Source organism: Aulonocara stuartgranti (genome assembly GCF_965226115.1).
Source record: "Aulonocara stuartgranti genome assembly, chromosome: 2".
Classification (NCBI taxonomy): domain Eukaryota; kingdom Metazoa; phylum Chordata; class Actinopteri; order Cichliformes; family Cichlidae; genus Aulonocara; species Aulonocara stuartgranti.
Window position 1 is genome coordinate 29701690 of NC_138940.1, and position 24572 is coordinate 29726261.

The following is a 24572-nucleotide window of genomic DNA, read 5'->3' on the forward strand; positions in this document are numbered from 1 at the left end:
AATGCTGACATCATTCATGTTGATGAGACCATCTATGACTCATCCAGATTGTTTTGTAACCCATACAATAGCCAAATACAACAGGAAGCCACCTTCCAGCAACAAGTCTGCAGACAGATTAAGCTGGTCATTGGCCACAGAACCAACTTAAAGAGCCAATCATAGCATTGCAGTGCTGTGATTTTTTTTTTTTTTTTTTAAAAAGAACCAAAGAAAAAAAAAGAAAAAGGACATCATTATGTGACAGCATTTTCGAAGAGCTTTCCTTTAACCAAGATACACCAGAAGACTCAAGAATGAATAATGTAATCAATGCTAGTTACATGTGTAAAGACTTGCTTTACCCTGTATGAATCACACAGTTGGTCCACAGGGGTTGTGGGGTCTGACTGCACTGCATATAAAACCCAATCACGTAGCATTTCTCAAGCCAGAAACTGACCTCAGTGATTCATCACCCCCCCCCCAAAAATAAATAAATAAATAAATAAATAAATAAATAAATAAATGCAGACAGACAGGATAACAATTTCTTATAAAACACTTTAATTTTTTTTCAATACACCCTGTGGATTATCGTTAGAATCATTGCAACCATTTCATTTTTATTATCACATTACTCATTTAATGAACTAGATCTGTAGTCTGAGATGTAGAGAACAGGAATACAGGACATGACCAGGGCTTTGCAAAGTGCAGTCACAGCAAACATAGGGATAATTTAAAAAAATAAAAATAAAAAAAAAATTAAAAAGGGAAAAAAAAAAAAAAAAAAAAAGAAAACACAACACACCTAAAGCATGCAACACACAAATGTAAAAATAATATATTAAATAATAAATCTGCATCAAATATTCCATGCATGTTGAAGCAAAGAAACCGTGCAAAAACATTGAAACCCATTTTGGACAGTCACTCCTTCCTGTGCTTAGTTTAAAGAAAACATTACTGCAAAGTACGGCTGTGAAAAAACAGAAGAAATGTGAACGATATATCAAAATCTGTACAGTATTACAAATCAGGGGATGAATAAAATGTATACTAAAACATTTAGTTTCAGGGTGACATTCTGACCTATAACTTTTTCATATAAGGTTGAATTAATCATTTCATAGCAAACATTTTCCCCATAAGGATGTGTAGTGTTTTAGAACGACACCATAAATGCTTACCATGATCTGCCTTATTTACAAATTGGCTTAAAAGAAGGTCATTCAAAAGTATAGAGCAGCGTGTGGTAGCACACCGCTTTCTCAGAGCTTATACTGCGAACAATTAGAAAAAAGTGCTATAGGACTAATTTTTTCTTGCATTAATTTTCTTAAATTAATCATATCACAGTTTTGTGAAATGTTCGTCGTAGTTTTTTTGATCACATCTTCGTTCATCCAACACATGATTGTCTTTCAAACCGTTGTTTCCCTCATGTCTGGGGATTTCGATTTAGCAGAGTCGGGGGCTTCCTTCGCTGCTTCGGCTGAATTTTCAGCTGAATTCTTATCCTCAGATTTTGCTTTGGAGTCAGTAGTGGAAGAGCTGGCTATACTGGGATCCTCTGGTTCCTGCACCTGATCTGTGGGCAGCTGGAGGAAGGAAGGAACCTCCAGCTGCTCTTTGGTGAGAAGACCTCGCTGATCATCCACCCTGGAGTTCTGAGCCCTCGTCAGCATGTCCAGGAACCCTGGCATGGACAAATCATTGTTATTGTTGCCCTCTTGTTCTGATAATCAGATAAATGTAATATAATCTGAATTTCCCGGAGGAACCAACCCAAGGGATTAATAAAGTTTCATCCAATCTAATTTGTAATCTAAATAGTTGATATATTGACAATAATCTTGATATTGAACAGAATTTCAATAATAATATAAAACATCTGAGAAAAAAAGAAAAAAAAAAAAGAAAAAAAAAAAAAAACCCTCAATACTGTCACCTGCCAGTGGTGCTACCTACCCCGCCCAAGCCTCCTGGCAGAAGTACCCATTGCATTCCATTGGTCGAGGTCACCGATTCAAACTCATCCAAGACTTTTAGGGGATGCATCTATGGTATCAGTTATAAAAAATTCTACAAGGCATTGTTTTCAAGATATCAGATACCCAAACCTGTGTCCATGCCACCCATCCAGCAAGTGACCACAATACCCCATCAGCCTTTTAAAGCTGAGGGGTAAAAAGCTAAAACGCATACGCCTCAAAATGCCCATCCTTTTTAGATGGGTTGGCTAATAAAGATAGTCATACAACTTCACGATGCAACAATCATGTATATTCTAATGAAGTATTACCTACATGTATATATTTTGGCATGCAGATAAAGACTGATATAACAAAATTATTTCCCCACATTGAAAACAACTCAGCTAACTCAATAACCTTAAACCAAACCACACTAGATATTGCCAAGTCATCCTACCGTCCATCTCGCGGTTCTTGGTAGACCTTGGCTGAGCCTTAGCTCTGTCTTGGCTCAGTGATCTGGCTTCTGGACCTGTACTTGCTGCTCCTCCCTGGGACTAAAACAGATTTCAGCATCATCAACAAACCATTTCTCAGCTCACAAGGTTTAAATCTCAGTAACACTTAGTAAGTTTTCATTTCTAGTTTTAATCATTGAATCTGACGGCGTCTTGTGCAGCCATATACCATTTCCAGACTTAGTTTGAGATCGCTCCTCCTTGCAGTACAAACGAACCTCCTTTAGTGTGTCTCACTTCAACTTACATTTTATCTTGAAGAAAAGGTGTATGGCTCACAGTCAGAGACCCAACTCTTATTACTAGGGATGCTCCTCAACATAAGGATTAGATCAGCTGGAGTTTGAGGTATATTTATGGCATATTTGAAGCATACAGGTGGCTAGAAAAAGACATCTAGGGAGCAATTTAAAATTGCAGCAGTGCCAAAAATAATTCAAAAGTGCACAAGACCAACACCTGAAGGGCAGAATGGCAAATAAAAAGACATGTTTTTTGTTTATTGAGACCTCAGCAGCATAGCGCATAGAGGTCACACACCCCTTCTAACTTTTGTACCCTTTAGAGTAGCTCAAGAGTGAGTGTGTAAAGAGCTTCATGGAGTGGTTCCCATGGCAAAGTAGCTGCATTCAACCCTTACATCAACAAGTGCAATTCAAACGCCAGAGTCTTAAAGCACGCTGCCACTGGACTAGAGAAGTGGAAACATGACAAATCGCACTTCTCCATCTGGCAATCTGTTGAACAAGTCTGGGTTTGCTGGTTGCCAGAGGAGTGGTAGTCTGACTGCATTGTACAGTCTGGGGGAGGGGGTTTTGGCATATTGCTTTACAGGACTTGGGCTCAGCCCCTTAGTTCCAGTAAAAAGAACTCTTTATGCTCCAGCATACCAAGACATTTTGGACTATTTCATGCTCCCAACTTTGTAGGAACAGTTTGGGGACGGTCCCTTCTTGTTCCAACATGACTTGCGCACCAGTACACAAATCAAGGTCTATAAAGACAGCGGTTGAGCGTGTTTGGTGTGGAAGAACTTGACTGGCCTGCACAGAGTCCTGACCTCAACCTGATAGAACACCTTTGGGATGAATTAGAGCAGAGACTGTGAGCCAGGCTTTCTCGTCCAATATTACCGTCTGACCTCACAAACGCGCTTCTGGAAGAATGATCAAAAATTCCAATAAACACACTCCTAAAACTTGTAGAAAGCCTTCCCAGAAGGAGTGCGCTGGATAAAAGTTATAAGAATAAATAAATCATTAAAGCAATATAGCCTGAAATGTCTCAGACTTTGCCTTCTGTATTGTTTTTGAACTGGTGAGACCTCATATTGAAAGGATAAAAATGTAGGCTAAGGCCTAAATCATTTTAGCTAACATATTCCTTATAGTCATTTAATTTTGTAAACATTTTGTGATACCAAGTTGGAAAACTATAAACGATCATTTCTGACAATATTCTTATTTTACCTTGAATACAAAGATGTCCGTTAAAATTACCCAAAACCATCTGGTGATCAGGAGGTTTTAAGTCTTCTTTGCAGAGTACCAGAATGTATATGCTTACACTAGTCCATTAAACATTTGTACAGAAAGATTATATAGATTTGACATAATGTAGTTTGTGAATGAGGCCCATTTACACACTGCAACATACCACTTTTCATAGATTTATATAATGCATGTTTATATAGATACTGTTAAAGGGAAATGACTGGTCCCATAAAATAGACAAAAAAGGGCAACATAGGGACTTGTCTAAGAAGGTAATGAAGGTTGTTTAACACTATTCATGTTCAGCCTTGGCTTCATACAAAAATTCTCATTTGAGTTGTTATTTTTCCAAAATAAGTTACCCAAAAGTCACAAAAGAATATTTATGCCTAAGAATCACAAAGCAGCAATTCAAAGTTTCTTCATGATGGTAAAATTATTTTTGTTGCCGTTTTATTGACGCTTCAATAAACACTGCCTCACCTGGTTGGCTGCAGAACTGCCGCCTCTGGAAATGCTGGTCTGCTCTTTGCCTGTATACACACAAAGATGGAAATGAGTTTCTAACAGAACTCTTATTTTCAGTGTACAAGTAGTCAACAAAAAGCTGACGATGCTACAGAACTTTAGCATACCCATTACGTTAAACACTGACATTAGGCAGATAAAACATCTTAAGTATTAAAATGGTCCTCCTGGGATACAACCACTCTAATTGAATCTACTTAGTTCCTCCTGAACAAAATAAAAAGAATCTGAGGCCGAGAGCACTGATCCAAACTGAAGTCAGATCTAGCCTCAGCAGTCAGGAAAAGAGGTGAGTGAACTGAAAGTGGCACAGCATTCAACAAACCAAATGGACTCAGACATTTTAACTTCAATTTAAAAGAAAAAAAAAAAAAGCGGCTAAAAGAGAAATGCACAAAGAGGAAAGCAAAGTAAAGAAAGAAACATGCAAACAGTGATGCAGAAAAAACATGACCGCAAAATGGACAGTGAAAAGACTCTTCAGACAGCCTCAAGGGAGAGAGCACCACGAGCTGAAAAACACTTTGTACGAGCCATTAAGAAACGATTAAATCAATAAGGAGCCACAGACAGCACCAGAGAACACACAATAATGGCCAATGTATCGTCAACATAATCAGCTGATGGAGAGATGAAATGTGCTGTTATCTGATTTCACTGAAGACTGTTTTCATTTACTTATCAGCTAAGTAGGTTTGTTTTCATCCTGTGGCTTATTGTGCTCCTCTGGTAGCTGCATGCTGTATTACAATAAATGTTATAAACATTAATCAGCCTGTTTCATATTGAGGTAAATTTATGGGTTTCTAAAAAGGTCAAGTATATTAACCTTTGATTTTGTCAAGTCGGAGCGTCTTATTGGCCAGACTAAACACATTGGTGCTCACATTCAGAGGCTCATCACTTCCAACCTGAAACACAAAGCATACACACATGCAGACATACTTAGCTGAACAGTACTATGAGAATCAATCATCTCTGCAGTAAATGGGTTGTGCATAACTTAGAAAAGACAATGCATTACTAAAATAATCTCATTACTCACTACAAACTAGTGTAACGTTTATTAAAAGTAGAACCAGCATCTTAAGGACACACAGAAGCTGCTTACATTAGTTTCAAAATGATATCTTAATAATCTGAACCATGCATTATTTCTAAAACGAGTAATTTTACTAAAGCAATTTCATTAAAACAATAAGCTAAACTTGTGTCTGTGAAAGTTGACAAATAAAGAAGATGACTCATTAAAATGTAGCAGCTTTGCAAACAGAGGCCTTCTTTCCTGTAATAAGAAATGAAAGAAACCGTGGCTGGAAAATGTTTTCTGTGCAGCTGGCTTCCCATTACTGAGAAAGATAAAGGTTTTAAGTAAAGCAAGTTTTCAAAAAATGTAATGTGAAACTTTGAAACGTGAGAAACATTCAAGTGTGTGACTCATTTCAATGCAGCTACAATGACAATGCCAACAAGGGTGTGCCATTCATTTAGTGACAGATTTTGAAATCCATCCTTAAAAGTGACACTCATTTCCAGCTTTTTTGCTCTACTGAGTATCTTTGCAAGACCTATAGTTCAAAATAATCCTAGACTATACATGGCTGAAAAATATGTAAAATAGATATTGATATTATAATATTGAAAAGAATCACTGGTGTAACACTTTGAAATTACATGTTTACATAGGTAAACATGCACATTGATTTTTCCTAATAGATTAAAGGTTAAAAGGCATTTCACATATTTTTGTCGGTAGAATTCAACCACAGAAAATCAATCATTCATTTAAAAGTGACAATATTGTTAATCTTTATATGGAAATGACTCAAAGAAAAGGTAACATATTATAATCCTACTCATATGCAACACTCACCATGGTGACCAAGGCCTCTTGTGGCTTAATATTGTGCTTCTGCAGCACCACAGAGAGAGCTTCCTGCAGTGTCTTACTAGACTTCACCATGATCCCCACAGTTTTACCAGTGAAGGCAATCTCCACCCTGAAACACACACTTATTTCTATAACTTTCCTCTCACACTGTGACTCACACTGAATCAAATGCAATGGAACAGAAGTACAGAATTACTGTCAGACAATGTCTGTAGTCACGAGGGCAGCTGGCAAGGGATATCTTAGCAGGAAACCCATTTCTGATTACATTTTGAATTTTATTTAGTCAATGTAAAGGAAGAGTACAAAGATTAATGCTCAGAGAGCTAGACTTTGTGTGCACATTACCACAAGGACTTCCCTCTAATATGGTAAGAAGGGACATGTAGTGGGGGTGTGCAAGCCTGCTATGGTGTCAAAGACAGGAGAAAATAGGAAGTGAAGGAAGTCATTCAGTTGACTCACGCAAACGTCACTCTGAGCTCTAAAGAGACCTGCTGATTTCTCAGTACGGAGCAGTCTTGGTCCAGCGATAATGGTTGCTGTAGAGAGAGAAATTATGTTTCAAACAGAAAGAAACAAGAGGGATTTCTATAGATGTGAACATCAACATGGGTTACTTTGAGGGGGTGAGATAACACAGCACGAAAATGTCAGAACAGGAAGGAGGCAGTCGTCGGTCATGCTCACTGTTGTAAACAAATTTACAGTGTGGCTCAAGTTCCTCAAAAATGCCTCCTGATTTAAAGTTGCAGCTGAAGCACAGCAAACGTGCTCACCTTGTCCTTGCCATGAAGGTAAATGATAACATCTTTCAGTGGGAAGCCTCTTTTCTCACAAAGGCTAGTCAGCAAGTCTTTGATTGGCTGGCCATTAGGCGTGGGTGCCAAGGAGGCACTGCCATCAGGCAAGTAGACACAGCAGTATCCCCCCTCCAACCCTACACGACTCCCACCTCCACCCCCCAGCTCAGGGGAGCGGGGACTCGAGCCACCATTCTACATCACAGACAGAGAAATGAGAAAAGTGTAATCCCAATCACACATTTTCCTCTATACTAATACTTGTCACCTCAAATTTTAGTTTTGTTAACTGTATACCTCCAATCATATAAATTGTAAATTAACATTCATTTCCCATAATTCCAACCAACTCTAAATGCTTTATAAATGTACTGACCTCCATATGCCTGCAGATGGAGCCAAGCTCCACACTACTGGTCGACTTGATGGACAAATGGGACTCTTTCCAGGAAACCACGCCATAGGAGTTGGAATCATTGTTATTGATGAGATTTAAAAATAAATAAATAAAGTCAGAAGATGTACATAAGATATCACAGAAGCATGAGATGTGTCATTTGGCACACATTACCTCCCCAGGATCCTCGTTTCTGTCGCTGTTTCTCTGAGGCACTCTTACCACCTAGAAAGCTGTTAGGGTCTGACTTCTTGCTCTGTTGGAGGCAGCGATGAAATAAATGTCAAACGAATAATAAAACAGGTATTCTTCATCTCGACCTTCAGTCCATCTACCGTATTTTTCGGACCATAAGGAACACCGGATTATAAGGTGCACTGTCAATGAATGGGTCTGTTTTCATACATAAGGCACACTGGATTATAAGGCGCATTAAGCGAAACAAAACAGTCCGATAAGTCAAACTTTACTCAACTCATCCTTCTTGATCCTCCACTTCCGTACCATTGATTCATTAATGTTGAATTCTCTTGCAGCTCCTCTATCCCCATGTTGTTGCAGTATACTAATGACTAACCTCGTATTGTGGATGGATTATCTGAGTTGTTCTCCTGACTGAAGTTTGGTCCGTCCTGCCATGCGATTGCATTTGTCCCCAACCACCGAGAACCCTCACATTAACTTTTATCAAGTGGAAAACAGTTAGCGTTCATCCTCCAGCTTCACTGTGTTTATGTTATGCTAACATAGCTGTGTCGCTAGCGATCATGTAGCACAGCATTATATACCAGCTAGCCCAACTTCAGCAACCCTATAAAAGTCACTGCTGTTTAGTTTTGTGTTTTCATTTATGTTAGAAGTGATAGCAGAGCTGTACATTTTATTTTTTCAGAAATCTCTCAGTCAGAACATGCTATATCATGTTTAGGTGGAAACTAGCAAGCTAACTTCCTGCTAACTTCGGTTCGGTAAATTCGGTTCTAGGTCAGTAAACACAACCAGAATTCATACATAAGGCACACCATGATTATAAGGCACACTGTCAATTTTTGAGAAAATTAAAGGATTTTAGGTGCGCCTTATAGTGTGGAAAATACGGTACCTTCTTTTCCCTTAAGGGGACTTTGGAGGCCATATCCTCCCAGGATCCCATGCGCGGAGACTCATTGGAGAGCCGAGGTAGGCCTTTGCCTTCTACTGTTGCCAAAGTGCAGCTCTGATAAAGAGGGGACCGTACAAAGCGCCTGTAGCTGTCCATTTTCATCAGCTTAAATATCTGAAGCAAAGCAACAAGAGGGGGCACCCAGTCATCTGTGTGTCAAAAATGAGTCATAATTACTAAGCAGAAGTAGTAGGGTTGATTCATACCAACCTGCGCTTGAGCTTTGTTAAACATGTCAGGTGTAGGCTGCTGAAGGTCCTTCTCCTCCGTCTTTGCTGTGTCATCAATGTTCACCGAGTAGGGAGCACTCTCAGACAGGTAGGTGCTGTAGATTGAGCGAGCTTCTGCTTTCAGCTGGAAAAAAACAGCAAGAGCTCTGTCAGATTGAACTATTCTGAAGGTCAGCAATCAGCTAAACTTTGTTTCTTAATTACAGTTCATGAAGTGCTGAGGCACAAGTAAGATCAGACACTCTGTTAATTTCCCTGTGGATTTCATTTGAATGTTCACCTTCTTAAATCCTCTAGTAAGTCACTTATTGTTTGCAAAGCTCCCAAATTACATGGTGGTATTACTTTAAGCGTTAAGCACACTCTATGTAGCATAAATTAAAGGAAACCTTTCTGTGGCTCTCTGATGTAAATCATACAGATTTCTAAAGGATAAGGTAAACCTTTCACCTATGGCTGATGTATGATCTATTTGGATCCTTTCAATACTTTTTTTTTTTTTTAATTTCCTCAGTCAATCTCCAATGGAAATAATCTCCACAGGAGGTGAAAGAAAGATTCAGGTCAGCCACAGTCAAATGGTAAAAGTTAGTTTACTTGTGTAACACAATACTATATCCCATTGAATACTCTAAATTATGAGCTACTGTGGATATTAACACATTGGTCCTGGTGATGGGGTTTACACAGGTTTTCATTGTAACCACTAAATATAAACTGTTATAGAGGAATACAAATGTCCTCCAAATTATGATGCATTTGCTTGCATTACATAACTTTGCTTTCCAATATATTTGCCAAAAGAAGTTTATAGAGCAAACTGCAACAGCTGGTAACTGTAACAACCATTCTGTAAAATGGAAAATTAAGTAGTTCCCACCAAACCTGTTCTTCATTTTTAATAACTGAATACTTACAATTTCTGCACATTGTTTCACAAAGTAAATCTCCAAAAACAGCCATAAAAATTATCATATGGCAGATCTATTTTTTGCCAACAATGCACAGCTTCTGGCTGTTTGACTGTGGTTGATGCAATTAAAAGTTAGTGTCAGCAGTTAAAGTGCACCAAAGGACTTATTGGAGGGATCATCTCAAAATTACAACAGAAAAATGCTTATGTTACTTGAAAAGCAACTAAAATATTACTGAATTACTGACGCACTGCCATCCTCCGATTGCTGGAGACACCCATAGTTACAGCAACAAGGCAACCCTATTCCCACTAAACAGTCCACTTCTTTTCTACAAAACATGTGTTTTAACAAATGTGTGCTATCAGGGTAGTGGTTTACAAATATTTTTCCTGCCATATCCCACTTCAGAAGGCAGGAAAATTCACACTCCACACCCATCAAATATGATCCAAGTTGAAGGCCATCACAACTTCATGATCAAACTCTTGTTAATTTTCCCTTTAAGAATCATATTTACTTCACTCCATACTTTACACATCTGGTCCTGCAGTAGTTCTGTCTCCCATAGTACAAGAACTACTGCAATAAAGTATTAATTAAAGATAAATACATAAAAGAAAAGTTTAGAGAGAGTTTGTACCTCATCCAAGGAAGTGGCCGGAATCTTCTTGAACTTTTCACAAGCCTGCCAGAATAAAATGTTCTCCGCACTCACCTCAGACTTTAAGAAGTCCTGCAGACAAACACACACACAGCATTATTAGGTATGGGTAATGATTAGTTAATGTCAACACTTGAACTCTGCCTGAACTTTTTCCTAACTGAAAAATTCCAACATTAGTTTGCCTCACCGTAAAGTAACGGACCCCAAAGGGGTCCTCCAGCAGTTTCTCAAATGACACGGCCCAGCTCATGACACTGTTGGCTGGGCCATGCTCTCCGGCTGGAGTCCCAGGAAGGCTGGTGCTGCTGCCGCCACAGCCGCGTGCGGACATGTTCAAATCTAAAGCATATCCAGGCACAAACACACCCATTTATCAGCACAGAAAAGCATGACCAAGAGTGAGACTGAATCAGATATTTTCATGCACAGACATGTTCACGTTGTAGAACTGAGATATGTACAGGATTAGCAGCATGCAAGTTGGCTGCTCATGCTTACCTCCATCTGACACTGCCTGGCTCTGTGAACAGAGAGAGCAATCTGTCAAAGAACTTTACTTCAACAGTTAAAACTAAAACTGAGAAAAAGCCTAATACTGAATACTCTTTGTTATTGTCTGTATAATACTGATAATATTATTCAAATTTATCCTACGTATATTTTCTTCAGGCTGCACAGTCAAAAGGAAAGAAGAAAGTTTACTTTGGCCCCGTTTACACAGGATTGTGGAGATTCTCACTACAACTCAATATTACTGCAACAACTATACAGCACTACGATAAAAGCCTTTAGGAAGGGAAACACGAACAGCAGCTGCACATTATTTTTCTCTTCTTGTTTTTTTTTTCCAACCTGTAACTCTGTAGCGCAATCAGCCAAGGCTGTTTTTACAGGAAGTGGTTGCAAAACTGGTGACAATAAGCCTCATTCAGCTTTCAGAGCACACAAAATGCACATCTTGTAAATGTTCGCTTCAACCGACACATTTTTTTTTTTTACAGAAACTGAATGAAATCTGCAGACTATTTAAACACCTGTAACCTACAAGCTGTGATCACAAACATGTTTTCAAGTCACCAAGATACTGATCTGACGTATACACAGAAAAGCTTCAGCTTATGGAAATATTGTTTAAACAGCAGCAAATTAGCTCACAGCAGAATTTTTGGTTTTAATCCATAGGAGACCGTCGATGGATACATTTATGAGCTTTGTCAAGGTTTCCTCTTCATGCTCTGGTTTCCTCCCACAGTTCACAGACGTGTGGGCTCTGATTCTAAAATTGCCCAAAGGTGTGAATGTGTGTGTGTCTACATGTCTGTATAGTCTGTGTGGTAGCAACTTGCCCAGAGTGTGTGGAGGATATAGGTCTTATAAATAAAGTACCATTTTCAGAACTGACAGCTGTGAGTGCCATTTTAATCAATGTACTATTAAGTGTACTATTAAGCAACAGTACACGTTGTTTTTAACTGATAATACTAATGTAACGGAATCCTTTACATTACAGAAAAAGGCAAATATCTTCACAACCCTGCACAGTAACTGTTGCTTTTAAAGTAGAGCATTTAACTTTTTATGAATAGATTACTTTCATTTTCATTCTGTGTTTAATATTACCTTTGTGACCTGATCTGTACTTGATATTCTAGCTTTTTAAGTCATTGAGGCAAGCTTCTTAATTATTTGTTTATTTTGTTAATGAAGGCCATGTAAACATCAAGGTTTTGACAACATGGCCAGTTAATCTTGATTTCAGTTCAGAATTTTAGTCAAATGTTAAATCATGAAGTTACATTACTTATAATCTATATAACTGGATATAGATAACTAGATAAAGTTATCTGTCATCCTAAAACTAGCTCTGATTAGGAAGTCCTGCAAGGTACAATTTGCAAAGTAACCCAGCTACATTAGTGCAACACAAACCAAACTGGTCATCTACATTGTATAGTTAAAGTGAAATTCAGATACATAACCAAGGCAACACAGGCTGAGGAAGAGGAGAAAATCATCCACTAATCAAAGGTCAGTTTGCTCAATTCCCAAAACAGAATCAATGGGTTTCGCTGTAGAGCTCCTCATGTGTCGATACAATAAAAAATTAGCATTTTATTTTTCCTAATACGTCACTGTATCCTTTTATGCTTGACATTTGCTACAAGCTTACATTTGAGATAAATCTATACATCTATATAGATATATCTATAAATCGACGCACTCTAAGCAGAGAGTGCGTTGTTGTAACCAAAAATAACTGATCTTGACAACAGCCCCTGTCTATTGTTACATTTTGACCATATACGGTTGAAATGGGCTGTCTATCTCTGCAGGTGCGAGTCTCTCTGACTCCACCTCTTCAGTTATTTGCTCTGCTATGCAAATACTGCTTTCATAGTCAATAGTACATTTTCTAAACACTAATGAAAACAATCGATTCGTCACTGTCTTAGCTGTAAACCTTGCATTCTCGTAAAATGCACTTTTAACTCTCTGAAAAATCTATTAAAGGAGCGATATCAAAATGCAGACATCAAACGCAAGCCACAGAAAGCCCCTTTTTTTAAGACTACGGCAACATCCTGCTCTTGTGACTTAATATCCGTTGATACATTTTCACACCTTTTTTTGGCAGAACTGAACCATTTCAAGAAATGCAATGGTCTCACACCGAGAACACTGAAGCCAACTCAGCCTACACATGACAGATTGGACAACAGGCATGGCTCAGTTTCTCCTTCTGGCTCAGAATGGCCCAGCCTGTTCTCAGTAGCAACCAAGTGTAGCCACACAGGCTGATTCTGGCACTATCAAAGACTGGAGGCAAAACACAAGCCAGCACGAGACAACTGCTCAAACCGTACTCTTGATACTCTGGATTCGAAGTCAGCTTAATAGTAACAGCACCGTTAAAAGCAGATCAAAACAGCATACAGGGAGATTTAGAGTGCCTGCACAGCTACAAGAAGCGTAGTCAACACACTCAACACTAAAATGCCTTGACTAGTCACTGTGGAAGGCCGGTCAAAGCCTCCTATCGTATATGTAACAAGCGTATCAAAGAACTACTACCCAAAGGACGGCCACAGAACCAAGTAAGACCTAACAAGAATGGTGCCAACTCACCATGTGGCCAATAGGGATCTCTAAAGAATTGCTGTTCTTCGCCATGATGGCCCAGACACCAGTTTCAGAGCTGAAGTCCTACGATGTGCACACTGTCAGGGGACGCAGCAGAGTGCTCCACCCAAACTTGATGCACACTCCTTACACACTCACACACAAAACTCATCACTTGGGTCTTCCTGTCACTTCCTGCCTGGAAGGGAAGTCTTACCATAGCAACAAGCCACAAAAGAGGAAGTATGGTTACTATGATCAAACTGCTCTCAGCCTACATCTTGAGAAACACTGTGATGTGGGTACACAGGCAGCCAGACTGTCATTCTGCTTTTTTTATGCGCAGTCAATGAAACGCTTGGTTATTTTGGCTTTCTATCTTTCTAAATAAACATGACAATTTTGCAGATTTAGTGTTAGACCTTAGTTTCAGAATCTGTCGGTTTTACTTTTAACTCATTGCGGCCTAAAGCACACACATTTCAAGTCTTACCCTTCAAACGGGCCTCGTGAAAGAAGCCTTTCTTTGCTATAAGCCCAATTTTGCTATAGGGTATCATTTAACACGTTTCTGGATCATCTGAAAGCAAAACTCGTTACATGGCTTTGCGCAGATTCAAATGAAATGATAAGAGATAAAAATCATCACAGTACCACTCTCTCGCTATTGCAAACAGATGACTCAAGATAACGCTCAGGCTAAAACTGCACAGTCACACATGCACCGAAAGCTCACACTGTATGTGGCATACCTTCTTGTTGTTGCCCAAGATGTTGCTGGCTATGGCGCACAGTTTGTTATATTTCCGTTGCTGCTTTTGGGCTGCAACTTTTGCCAGGCGAGAAAACCTGTTATACACTCCGCTGAAAGTAACCATGGTTCACGATACTAGAAAATACAGAACAGAACACAGTGTAGACAACATTAGCCAGGCGCTACCGTGACTGTATAAATGTTTTCTACAGCCAATTGGGTGCTACTTAACAACTAATTAAGCCCTGACATGCTCACAAGCAGCCCTGGACAATCAGCGGCCCTCTACCCCGGGATAGTTTTTTGGCAGCTTGGAATTTATATTACTTAGCTATGATATCACATTAGCCATACTAATTGATAGTACTTAGCTATACTAATTATTAGTACTTAGTAGCTAATAGTACATTTGAGTTGTAATGTTTTAGTAGTGCTGTTAAATTAACACATTAAATGCTACAATAACATGAAAAAAACTCTTCACTTAAGTGTTTTGCAAAACTCATGAGAGTGGTTTATCGAAAAACAACTCAACATGTTAGCATATATGCTATATAATAAAAGAGACAATATTGATACCAAAAAAACATGCTACACTAACTAGCACGAGAATTTCATGCATATTTCATGCATTTGGCACCTCCTGGTCCCACAGGGCATTTTTGTGAAACGCTACAGGATGTCGTAGGCCGTCAGTGTATGAATCATTAGGCAGCCAGTGATAGATAGATAGATAGATAGATAGATAGATAGATAGATAGATAGATAGATAGATAGATAGATAGATAGATAGATAGATAGATAATTTTCCCGAAGTACCATGTTAATGTTGAGGATTATACAGTAGCTTGATCACGTTAAGCATGTTAAGTGAATGTGTAGTATATAAAAAGCAAAGGATCAACTTCAGTAGAGATGTATTAAGTGAAACTGATTGGTGGAAGAATTAAAACTGAAAGGAAACGTACACATTTCTAAAGCCATGTGGTCTCACTATGCAATTTATAAGCAGAGGAAACAAAGGTTAGTTTGTAACGCTTCCTGAATTTACACTCAAAAACAGAAAGTTATGACTTTAACTAGAGCTGCTTAAGTGCTTTAATGAGCACAGATTGCAGGCTGATATTTGCCTCAAAAACAGTTGTAAATTCATTTAAAACTATTTCCAAAGCTGTTTGATTTGAAAGGTTGTTGAGGTCCATGTAGAATGGACTCACTTTGCACAAATAGCAGCCTGAGCACATCTGGGAAAATACCAGTTTGCTCACATTCTCCTACATCGCTTCCTTTTAACAAGTCAGTTTTCTCTTTAATCACTTGGTACAAGGCCAAGAAAATTAGAGTGTGGCTTAATCTGTTTCATTGTTATTTCTTATCAGCAACTATAAAGAGCTTGATGGCAAATGGAATAGCAAAATTGTAGCCTTGTGTCATCATTCCGTGAACTATTGTTTTCTGTTGTTGTGTTTGATGAGTTTAGGTATCTATCGAGACTGGCCACAGTAAGGGAAATTTTTGATTAACGATAAGCTGACTAAACAAATTGAATGTAAACAGCAACGGGCCACATTACTCAACCATATTCATCTTATTTACCGTCTGGTCACTTTGGTTAAGGTGGCCCAGAGAGAATTTGAATGCAAAGCCAGTCATTCTATTTCTGTGTGGAATTTGCATGTCCAGCGTGTGTGTGTGTGTGGGTTTGTATGCATGCATTTTCCAAAACAGAGGTTTTATTCAATTCAGTCTCTGAATGTGCTGTAAAGCATTTAGCTTTAGCAGTGTGTAACATGTTTTGGCAATGGTAGACCATTTAGCTGCACGGGAGCCCTTCAGAAAAAAATGAATACGATTTTGTGATGAGCAGCACTCTCTAGTGGCCACTGTTTGAATAAGTCACTGTTTAAAGTAATGCATGATTTCAGTAAAAGGCAGTAATGTATTTTTGAGGTGCCTTTTAAACTAAATCATTTTGGATTTATTCTTCCAAATTCTTAGAAAAGTTCATCTTAGTATGTGTCATAATAAACTGTGTGCACAGAGGCAGAGGGTAGTTTGCCTAAGTAAACCAATGTTTCCCTGATAACAGGCTATATTAGAGCACAGCTCCATCTCTCAGCATGTGTCCTTATGTTTTGGGTGTTTTGATCAGAGCTGAAGAAATCTCATCATTTTGACCTAAACGTCACTCAATGTTACATGAAAGCAGCAGCGGCGGCTTTACCGTCATCGTTGTCGTCACATGCACCTTCACAACAAACAGCTGCTTTGTTCATGCTATAATATTCCAGGGATGAATATATTTGCATTGCTATCAGTGTTTAGAATCAGTTTTGCCGTGCCTCTTCTGATGCAAAGACTATTCAGTTAAGCAAAGCAGAGCGGGTCATCACTCTGGTCTGTGTGTCAGAGGCAATCCAGGTAAGAGCATTACGTATTATATGTATAACTTTAAATATATATTTAATGCTTTGTCTAAAAGTTTTAAAGTATTTCATTGCTATGAAACTTGTTCTTCCTATTTTTCTATATGCTCTTTTTTTTTAGATATTAATGACATTAATTTCTCAGACTGTTCTTAACGGTTGTGAATCCAGTCTGTTCTAGTAGAGAATGGTTATCATTTATCTCATGCTTGGTTATCTCCTCTCTGGTAAGCACTCACCTACATTTATGTATATATGTCTATATTTTCTTGTTCTCTGTTTGTATATGTGCCAGTTTAGCTCTAAATAATTCGCTCTATATTCTGATATCGTAGCTGGTACTGACTGCCTGTGTTACTGTTGAGTTTTTGAAATGTACCATCACAGGGTAAACTATGGCAGACGGGGGAAAAGGAAAATTGTACATCTGGAAATGTCATGTCGCAGCTAATGTGCCTGAACATTGCCTGCCAATAAAATGCAAAATGAGATGCATTGGAAAAATGTTCCTGACGTTATTTTTTTTCATCTGTTTTTCTCATAGATACTTATGCGAAATGTGAAAACAGCACTTTGTGTAATGGTTAGTCCTCACTTTGTTTTTATTTGTTTTGTTTGTTTGTTTTTTATAAATCCTGTGAACTTGAATAGACTGCAACTGGTAGAGAGGTGTGATAACAGCCTAAGGTTGTGTCTGACACTAAAATGAAATATAAATTAAATATTGATAAGCTTTTTTTTTCTTTGATAATTGTGTATCTCTAAAATTAAATCTTTAAGAGTAAAGAAAGTCGACCAGATTACGTTTAAATTTCTTTTTTTTAATAATGCTGAATGTGACAGTGTTCATTCTTCTTCGTTTTTTTTCTCTTTAGGAGCAACATTTAAACAATGCACTGAATGTAACATTTGAGAATACCTTTGTCTGAAGCAATGGATTATAACAGAGCACACTCTAATTACCTAACATTATTTATTGTTGCTTTCCTCGCTTTTCATGTTTACTCTGCCCATCAGATGAAGTGTTCATCAGCAGCGAGCCATCCAGCCCAAATGAGGGTGACGACGTCACTCTCACATGCAATGAAAAATGTGAAAATTCAACTGTGACTTTTCAGTGGAAGAAAAATAAGGTGGTCGAAAAAAAAGAAAATAATAAGACCTTTCTTATCCAAAGTGCCCTTTCAATTTCTGACATATACATCTGCTCAGTAAACTGCTCCCGTTACTGTTGTGATTCTAAACCATACACACTGTCTGTAAAAAGTAAGTCCATCCATCTGTATACTTCTGTTATATGTTATGATTTTAGAAATGTGTATAATGGCATGCTATCAACAGCCCTTGATACCATGTGTCTTCACTTCCTGTGTATTTGTCTATGTGTGTGTCATTGTCCAGACAACACTGTGATCATCTTGGTGGTCTGTGGTGTTGCAGCTTTGGCCCTTGTTTTGATTATGGGACTGATTATGAAGTGTAAGCTGAAAAGAGACAGTGGTAAGAGCTCATTTTAAGATGTCTGTGGTATTAGACAACAATAAGAAAGAAAGAAAGAAAGAAAGAAAGAAAGAAAGAAAGAAAGAAAGAAAGAAAGAAAGAAAGAAAGAAAGAAATAAGTTTTTCTAGTTTTAACTAACTTAACTATCATGATATGACTATCAATAAAATACAACAAATTTTGATGCTTATTATGAATGTCTGGGTGAAAACAGGCTGTTTTTGCCGCATTACAAGTAATTGTGCGAGGCTAAGCTAACAGGCTGGTGCCTTCAGTTACAACTTTGAACAATATCGTTGATGATCTTGAATCTATCTACACATCAGAACTCAGAATGACACATCTGACTGATTTGAATGCTCTCTCTCTGCAGATAAACACAGGGAGAGGGTGAGACAGAGACAGGCTGGACAGGCTGCTGGTGGGCCATATCCTGTCACACCCAGAGAGTCCTAAAAAGAAAACATTCTATCATGTTTTGATATAATAAATTCTGATCTTATGCAACATAATATATATTTATCTTTTTGATATTTCAGACTTTTGAATGCTCACAAATTGAATAAATACTCTTTAATCTCTGTTTTTGAGTGCATGTGTGCGTGTTTAATCAGTTAAAGTCACACTTTTCCACAATGTAGCGTTGCATTTCTGTTAGTTTGCTCAGTTTAAAAAAAAAGAACCTAGAAATGTTTTAATCCACACACAGGATTGGCATGCTCGCACTAATCCTGCTGAATGCTCCACTCACAGTGGCACACACTGCTCAGCTTTACAGTGGCTTGCATGTAATGGATATATGGGAGTGTAATGCTGTCTACTCCTATCCATGAGAGGGATGAATGTGGGATTTGAAGATTGACTTATGAACATAGTAATAGCGTTAGGTGCCTCGATTCAATGTCAGGATGCAATGATTTGAAGTTTAAGTGTTAAGCTCGGTCTTCATGCTGCCAGAGTGCCTGGCATTAGCAGTGTTTTGGGGGGGTTCCCCTCCCGGCCATATGGCAAAAACTTATTTATCCGCATGTATGAGTGGGTCAGGAAGGACTGTTTATTCAGTTTCCTTCTATAACAGGTGGCTAAGGGATAATCCAGGTAAAGCCACTGCAAAGTGGAGACGGAGGGATGGACAGAGGAAGGGGGAGGAGGGGGATGGGGTTGCCTTTGCATGGATGCCTAGGGCTAATTCTGGCCTCTTAATCCCAGTCCCATACGCCCTGCCTCTCTTCCTTCTTGTAACTCTACAGTTACATTGAGGAGCAGTTCATGTCCAGGTAGACATTACTATCACATAAACGCATCACGTAACCCACCCAGGTTTACTGAGAAGGAAGGGAAAAAGACAGAGGCTGCTGGTCCCTTTCCTGGATAGCTGGGTGACTGGATAGCTAACACACCTGTGTGTGAGCTTCACTGGAGAATGGAGCTGTAGCCCTCCAGCCACGCCACAGGAAACACACCAACATGGGAGAAGCTCAAAAGGTAGGTGACCTGATTTGGAGCAGCAAGACTTACAAACTCAAATGATAACCTTATGAGTCTGCATAAAAAAGAGGTTTTACAAGTAGCTGTGACCTGAACAGTGGGCCATGAGACATAAAGTATTTTGCGGTTGTGTTGTGTGTCTTTGCAGCTCACAGACACGATGGATTATCTGAACTCCTTGTGTTAATACAGAACAGTAACTAAGATTTTACTCCTGAATCTCTTGGAATGGAATGGAATCTCTTTATTGTACAGTTAACCAGAAATGCAAATGAAATGTTGAAAACTATGGTGCCTGTAGTCAACAATATGGCAGCCTTGCTGCACTGTCTGCAGTTGTGCAACCCTGCAGACTAATCACATTAATGTACAGCTATATGAATGGAGCTATTTTTTACACCGGTGCTTCTCTAAATAAAGCAACACAGTGATCCTCACAGGGTGTCTGTGGTAGCAATACAGTCTTTTCAAAAACGGAGGAAGAAAAACAAGTAGGCCTCTGTGAGGGGAGCTTTGACCTCAAATCAGAAAGAGGTCAGTGGGATTTTGTTTTGAGAGGCTAAAGCTATTTTTGTCTATTCATGTAATTTTGTTTTTTGGATAGTAATAGTGTGATTAGTGTTGTTGTTTTTTATGAGAGAAACAATGCACCCAAGAAAAAAGGATGCATTGTACATAAGTATTTTCTGTTTGCCTCCAAAGGTTAGGGCTGGGACAAAATAATGTGACGGCTGCCATTTGGTTCCTGTTTTTCAGAAGGATTATGTAAAGACTACAGAGCTGAATTTTCACAAACTTCGTAAAAAAAAAGAAGAAAAAGGAGAAAAGGAATAAGCCATTAGACTTTAGTCTGGATTACTTTCTTTTAAATTACAAAGCAGTTCATTGGCCCAGGCTAAAAATGCACTCTCAGATTGTGTTTAGTTCTCAATAACCTGACTGTATTAATTACTCACATTTACATACAAAGTTGGCTGGCTTTATGCTTTAATTTAATTATTATTCAGTTCTGAGGGAGTCGATGCTTGACAGTTTCTTTGCCTTATTGCTCTGCCTGCCCCTCCTGCCCCCATGCCTCTCCACAGGGCTTACTCTCTGTCATAGAGAAACTGAAGGGATCCACAGAGCAGGAGGTCAGGATAGTGCTTCTAGGATTGGACAACGCTGGCAAGACCACCCTGCTGAAAAGCCTCGCCTCTGAGGATGTGAACACTATCACGCCAACGCAGGTGAGAGGAAGTTATGTGTTCAAAAAGCAGTGTGCATCCGCTCTATAACATTAGAACACATGCTGATCATTGTGTTTTCATCTCCTTGTTTAAATCAATTCAATTTTAACATAAACAGTCGATGCTCATTATTATATGTATACCAAGTGAAAAAAGGTCCGTCTGTGAGCAGTTTTCCATCAATACTTTGTTAATAAGCAGTTTACCATTAAAGCTCTTCTGAATACTAAATATAATGTAATAAATGTAATAAAATGTAATTAAAAATACAAAACATTGGAAGATGGTTTGTATTTTCATGATACTGTAGCCAAGCATCATAACAGGTGAGAGGATCGTGTCTAACCTTGCAATATCTGCTAAATCAGAGCACATTTGAAGTAATGAGACTCAGATGACCCTTGTTTTCCTGACCCACACAGTAAAATGCAATCATTGGCCTCACACCACACATGCTTTAACCAGATTTGTCAGATCACGCTGTTACACTGTTAAATAACCCTTCATCGCGAGATAAACTGTAGCCCGACATGACCTTGTTGATTTGCATGCTCTCCACACATTTTCTGAGAACATCCTGGTTGGCGTTATGACTGCTTCTCTCTCTCCTTTTCTCTTTTTTTTCTCTCATCTCCCTCTGATGTATTTATCTAAGCTCTAATGTCGTTATCTAATGACCTTGTATTACTCTACCGAGACAAGCCAACACTGAGTTGATGTACTGCCAGGTCCGGTACTGGGCAAGTGTGAAAGCTCATCAGACACCAGGGAGGGAGGACGCAGTCCAGTATGGCAATAGTCGACACAAAGCTAAATCAGACGTGACACATGAACACATACACTTACCTTGATCCTTCGAGTCTTATCCTCAGATTTGCTCCTCGGATGGCCCTCGGGATAAAGTTGTTATACAACTTTGCCAACTGAAACAGAGGTGTCGTGTTATGAAGAGCAACCATATCCTTATAAACAACTGAGTGTAACCACTGATCAAGTACAGTGACACTTCATGAATTACCTTATCAGGTGGAAACAGCTTTTAAATTGAAGGCAGGGCAGTGACTCTAGGTGCTGTGTTTTTTCTTAAGGGCTTCAACATAAAGAGTGTTGCCTCCCATGGGATGAAACTTAACGTTTGGGACATCGGAGGACAAAGAAAGATCAGGCCCTTCTGGAAAAAGTATCTGGAAAACACAGACTTGTTGGTGAGTAGGTCACTTTAAGCCATTTTAAATCAATAACACAGTAAAGTAGAGAAGTTTTATGTTAATTTAATATCTTTTTAACCCTCAGGACACTATCCCACATATAAGCAGAGATTAAACACTTCTTTAAGGATGTTTTGGACATGATGTGACCACATTCTTCTCTAGTATTTTTTAACAATAATTTCTTGCAGATAATAAAATGTAAACTTTCAGAAAATGTGGATGTGATAACACTGTAACATGTCTCTTCTTTTAGATTTATGTTATTGACAGTGCGGACAAGAAGCGTTTTGAAGAGACGGGGCTGGTGAGTGTCTAAACCCTTTTACTAACAGCCTTATTACTAACGGTAATGCTATTGTGCACAAAATAGAATCAAAAGTTGCACCTATGTGTGTATGTGCAGGAGCTGTCCGAGCTGACTGACGAGGAGAATTTGAAGGGCGTTCCGCTGCTCATCTTTGCCAATAAGCAGGATCTGGCCACAGCATCACCGGCCAGCGAGATCGCCGAGGGGCTCAACCTGCACACGTATCGGGACCGCGAGTGGCAGATTCAGGCCTGCTCTGCTGTTTCTGGCGAGGGAGTTCAGGTCAGACCTGACTTTGATTTATTGATTTCTCCCTCATATGGAATCTAATTGGCAACAAATGCTTTGCATGTCCCTCCTTTATTCACTGGGCCCACAATCAATTGAAACAGAGACCCTGTTTCTTTCAGTGAAGTCTTTAACGTGATTAATTTGATGGTTTTGTGTTGTTTTCCATGCTTGGATCGTTTGGATCATTTTCTTTTGTCTTCATTTCTCCATTAGGATGGGATGGACTGGATTTGTAACAACATTGTGAATAAGAAGAAGTGAATCATCATCCCAAGCAAAACCGATCGGAGTGAAACAGTGCAGAGATCACATAAGGGAATTTTAAAAAAATATATATGTTTCATGTAATATCTCCAGACTTCACTTATAACAGATTCAGCTCCCCTTACAGATTTAAAAAACAAGTTTATTTTTACAATTTCTGACATTTTTATGCAAAATTAGCCAATATAAAGACACATTTTAGCCCCAGTAAGTCAATTAGGCATACATTGGTCATTCTTCCGTCCTTAAAAAATATATTTTTGTTCCCTCTTTTATCCTCGTCTCTTCAAACTGTGTGCTTTCTTGGGGGAAGGAAAAGCTGAGTGTGTAGTTATGTAGTGGTCTGTCAGTTACACAAACACCAGCTCAGTGTGAGTGTAATGTATGTGTCATGAGATTTTTAACAAATAAAACAATTAGTCATTTCTGCCATTGTGTTTCCTTGTTTTCAAATCAAATGTAGCCATCAGTAATCAGATTGTCCAAGCATGAATGCATGCATGCACAGACAATAAAGGCATTTACGGGTCAGATAATAGCTGTCAGTGACAGAAACACACAAATGTGACTGTAAATCATCTCCTGAGTGACAAGAGGAACAATAACGAGCTGATCTGCCCCTGCTCAGCTGTCATCTTGCTTTTATTTCCACTCTACGATGACAAGCACTTACACCGTACAGTGAGTGAGGGGCTCATTGAAAAGCGAGAAGTTGGAGGGAAGAGGGTTTACAATTACACACTCACATTGCGTGGCAGAAGAAGATATCAAATCTTTGAGTCACAGCGGAACAACAGAGAGAAGGAAATTACACAGAGAGGGGTTGTCTACATTTTCGGCAGGGATTCTTTTTCTTCAGATGTTTTCTATGTTAATTCCAAGACTTTTGTATTAGCGTGCGACCTGTCTAGCTGCTCTAACGGTGGTGGTTGGTCATATGACACATCTCACATCCAGCTGTGAATGCACGGCATTCAAGCAGAAATGCATATAGTCTCATCTACTATTCAAGTTCTGTCTTGAGATGTGTTAAAAAAAAAGGTACTTCCTGAATCAGTTAATCTGTCCTGGTACTCGAGCAGTTACCCCTGTGGTCATTCTCCACATATTTGTCCTTTACGCTGACCTTGGTGTAAGCTAAGTCCTCTATTCAGCCATTTTGGCCCTGCTTTTGCTGCAGTTAGATTTAATGGATCTTTTCTTTCTATTGTTTGGAGCTGCAATTAGCCATCTGAAAGCACTCTAAAATCACATCAGCTGGCAGGCTTTACTCCGTGTGTTCTGCTCTGCATTAAATTATGCAAATTAATATCCCCCACCCACCCCTTTTTTTTGTTTTGTTTTTTTTAGTCTGACATTTTTGAGTAGTTCTGAAAAATTAAATGTATGTTTGTTTACTTGGTAAGTGTTAACAAAACGC

General features: G+C 38.8%; 3 protein-coding genes across 6 annotated transcripts; 2 read left to right on the forward strand and 1 right to left on the reverse strand.

Moving 5' to 3' along the window:
• Window positions 1-525: 525 nt before the first annotated feature.
• rgs14b (regulator of G protein signaling 14b) lies at window positions 526-22159 on the reverse strand. 4 transcript variants are annotated; one of them, XM_082504746.1, is made up of 17 exons: window positions 22098-22159; window positions 21926-22002; window positions 14434-14570; window positions 11060-11081; window positions 10749-10900; window positions 10538-10630; window positions 8961-9104; window positions 8691-8864; window positions 7763-7844; window positions 7568-7632; window positions 7168-7386; window positions 6854-6930; window positions 6371-6497; window positions 5327-5408; window positions 4453-4502; window positions 2416-2515; window positions 526-1681 (listed from the first exon to the last, which is right to left on the reverse strand). In XM_082504746.1, the coding sequence occupies exons 3-17, from the start codon at window positions 14557-14559 to the stop codon at window positions 1407-1409; spliced, it is 1788 nt and encodes a 595-aa protein (XP_082360872.1). In that variant the 5' UTR covers window positions 14560-14570; window positions 21926-22002; window positions 22098-22159; the 3' UTR covers window positions 526-1406. The 4 variants fall into 4 exon arrangements, with proteins under 4 accessions (XP_082360872.1, XP_082360873.1, XP_082360874.1 ...); XM_082504747.1 differs by lacking the exons at window positions 21926-22002; window positions 22098-22159 and adding an exon at window positions 14686-14744; XM_082504748.1 differs by lacking the exons at window positions 21926-22002; window positions 22098-22159 and adding an exon at window positions 14694-14743.
• On the forward strand, window positions 15831-18944 carry LOC309688814 (uncharacterized protein). The gene is made up of 6 exons (XM_082504796.1): window positions 15831-16856; window positions 16983-17088; window positions 17406-17444; window positions 17879-18127; window positions 18263-18361; window positions 18736-18944. The coding sequence occupies exons 2-6, from the start codon at window positions 17049-17051 to the stop codon at window positions 18816-18818; spliced, it is 510 nt and encodes a 169-aa protein (XP_082360922.1). The 5' UTR covers window positions 15831-16856; window positions 16983-17048; the 3' UTR covers window positions 18819-18944.
• arl3l1 (ADP ribosylation factor like GTPase 3, like 1) lies at window positions 19576-23579 on the forward strand. Its single transcript, XM_082504788.1, has 6 exons — window positions 19576-19847; window positions 20936-21079; window positions 22168-22284; window positions 22544-22594; window positions 22694-22879; window positions 23102-23579. Exons 1-6 carry the CDS (start codon window positions 19830-19832, stop codon window positions 23147-23149), a joined length of 564 nt encoding a protein of 187 aa, XP_082360914.1. The 5' UTR covers window positions 19576-19829; the 3' UTR covers window positions 23150-23579.
• The last annotated feature ends 993 nt before the right edge of the window (window positions 23580-24572 follow it).

Bases quoted from the DNA above. Each gene is read 5' to 3' on its own strand.
- LOC309688814 (XM_082504796.1), top strand. From the start codon at position 17,049: ATGGTTATCATTTATCTCATGCTTGGTTATCTCCTCTCTG. The intron at 17,089-17,405 runs GTAAGCACTCAC...TTTTTCTCATAG, and splicing joins GCTTGGTTATCTCCTCTCTG to ATACTTATGCGAAATGTGAA. The intron at 18,128-18,262 runs GTAAGTCCATCC...GTCATTGTCCAG, and splicing joins ATACACACTGTCTGTAAAAA to ACAACACTGTGATCATCTTG.
- arl3l1 (XM_082504788.1), top strand. The intron at 22,595-22,693 runs GTGAGTGTCTAA...GTGTATGTGCAG, and splicing joins GTTTTGAAGAGACGGGGCTG to GAGCTGTCCGAGCTGACTGA. The intron at 22,880-23,101 runs GTCAGACCTGAC...TTTCTCCATTAG, and splicing joins TTTCTGGCGAGGGAGTTCAG to GATGGGATGGACTGGATTTG.
- rgs14b (XM_082504746.1), bottom strand. From the start codon at position 14,559: ATGGTTACTTTCAGCGGAGTGTATAACAGGTTTTCTCGCCTGGCAAAA. The intron at 11,082-14,433 runs GTATGCCACATA...CTCTGTTCACAG, and splicing joins TCTTGGGCAACAACAAGAAG to AGCCAGGCAGTGTCAGATGG. The intron at 4,503-5,326 runs GTTAATATACTT...GTGTGTATACAG, and splicing joins CCGACTTGACAAAATCAAAG to GCAAAGAGCAGACCAGCATT.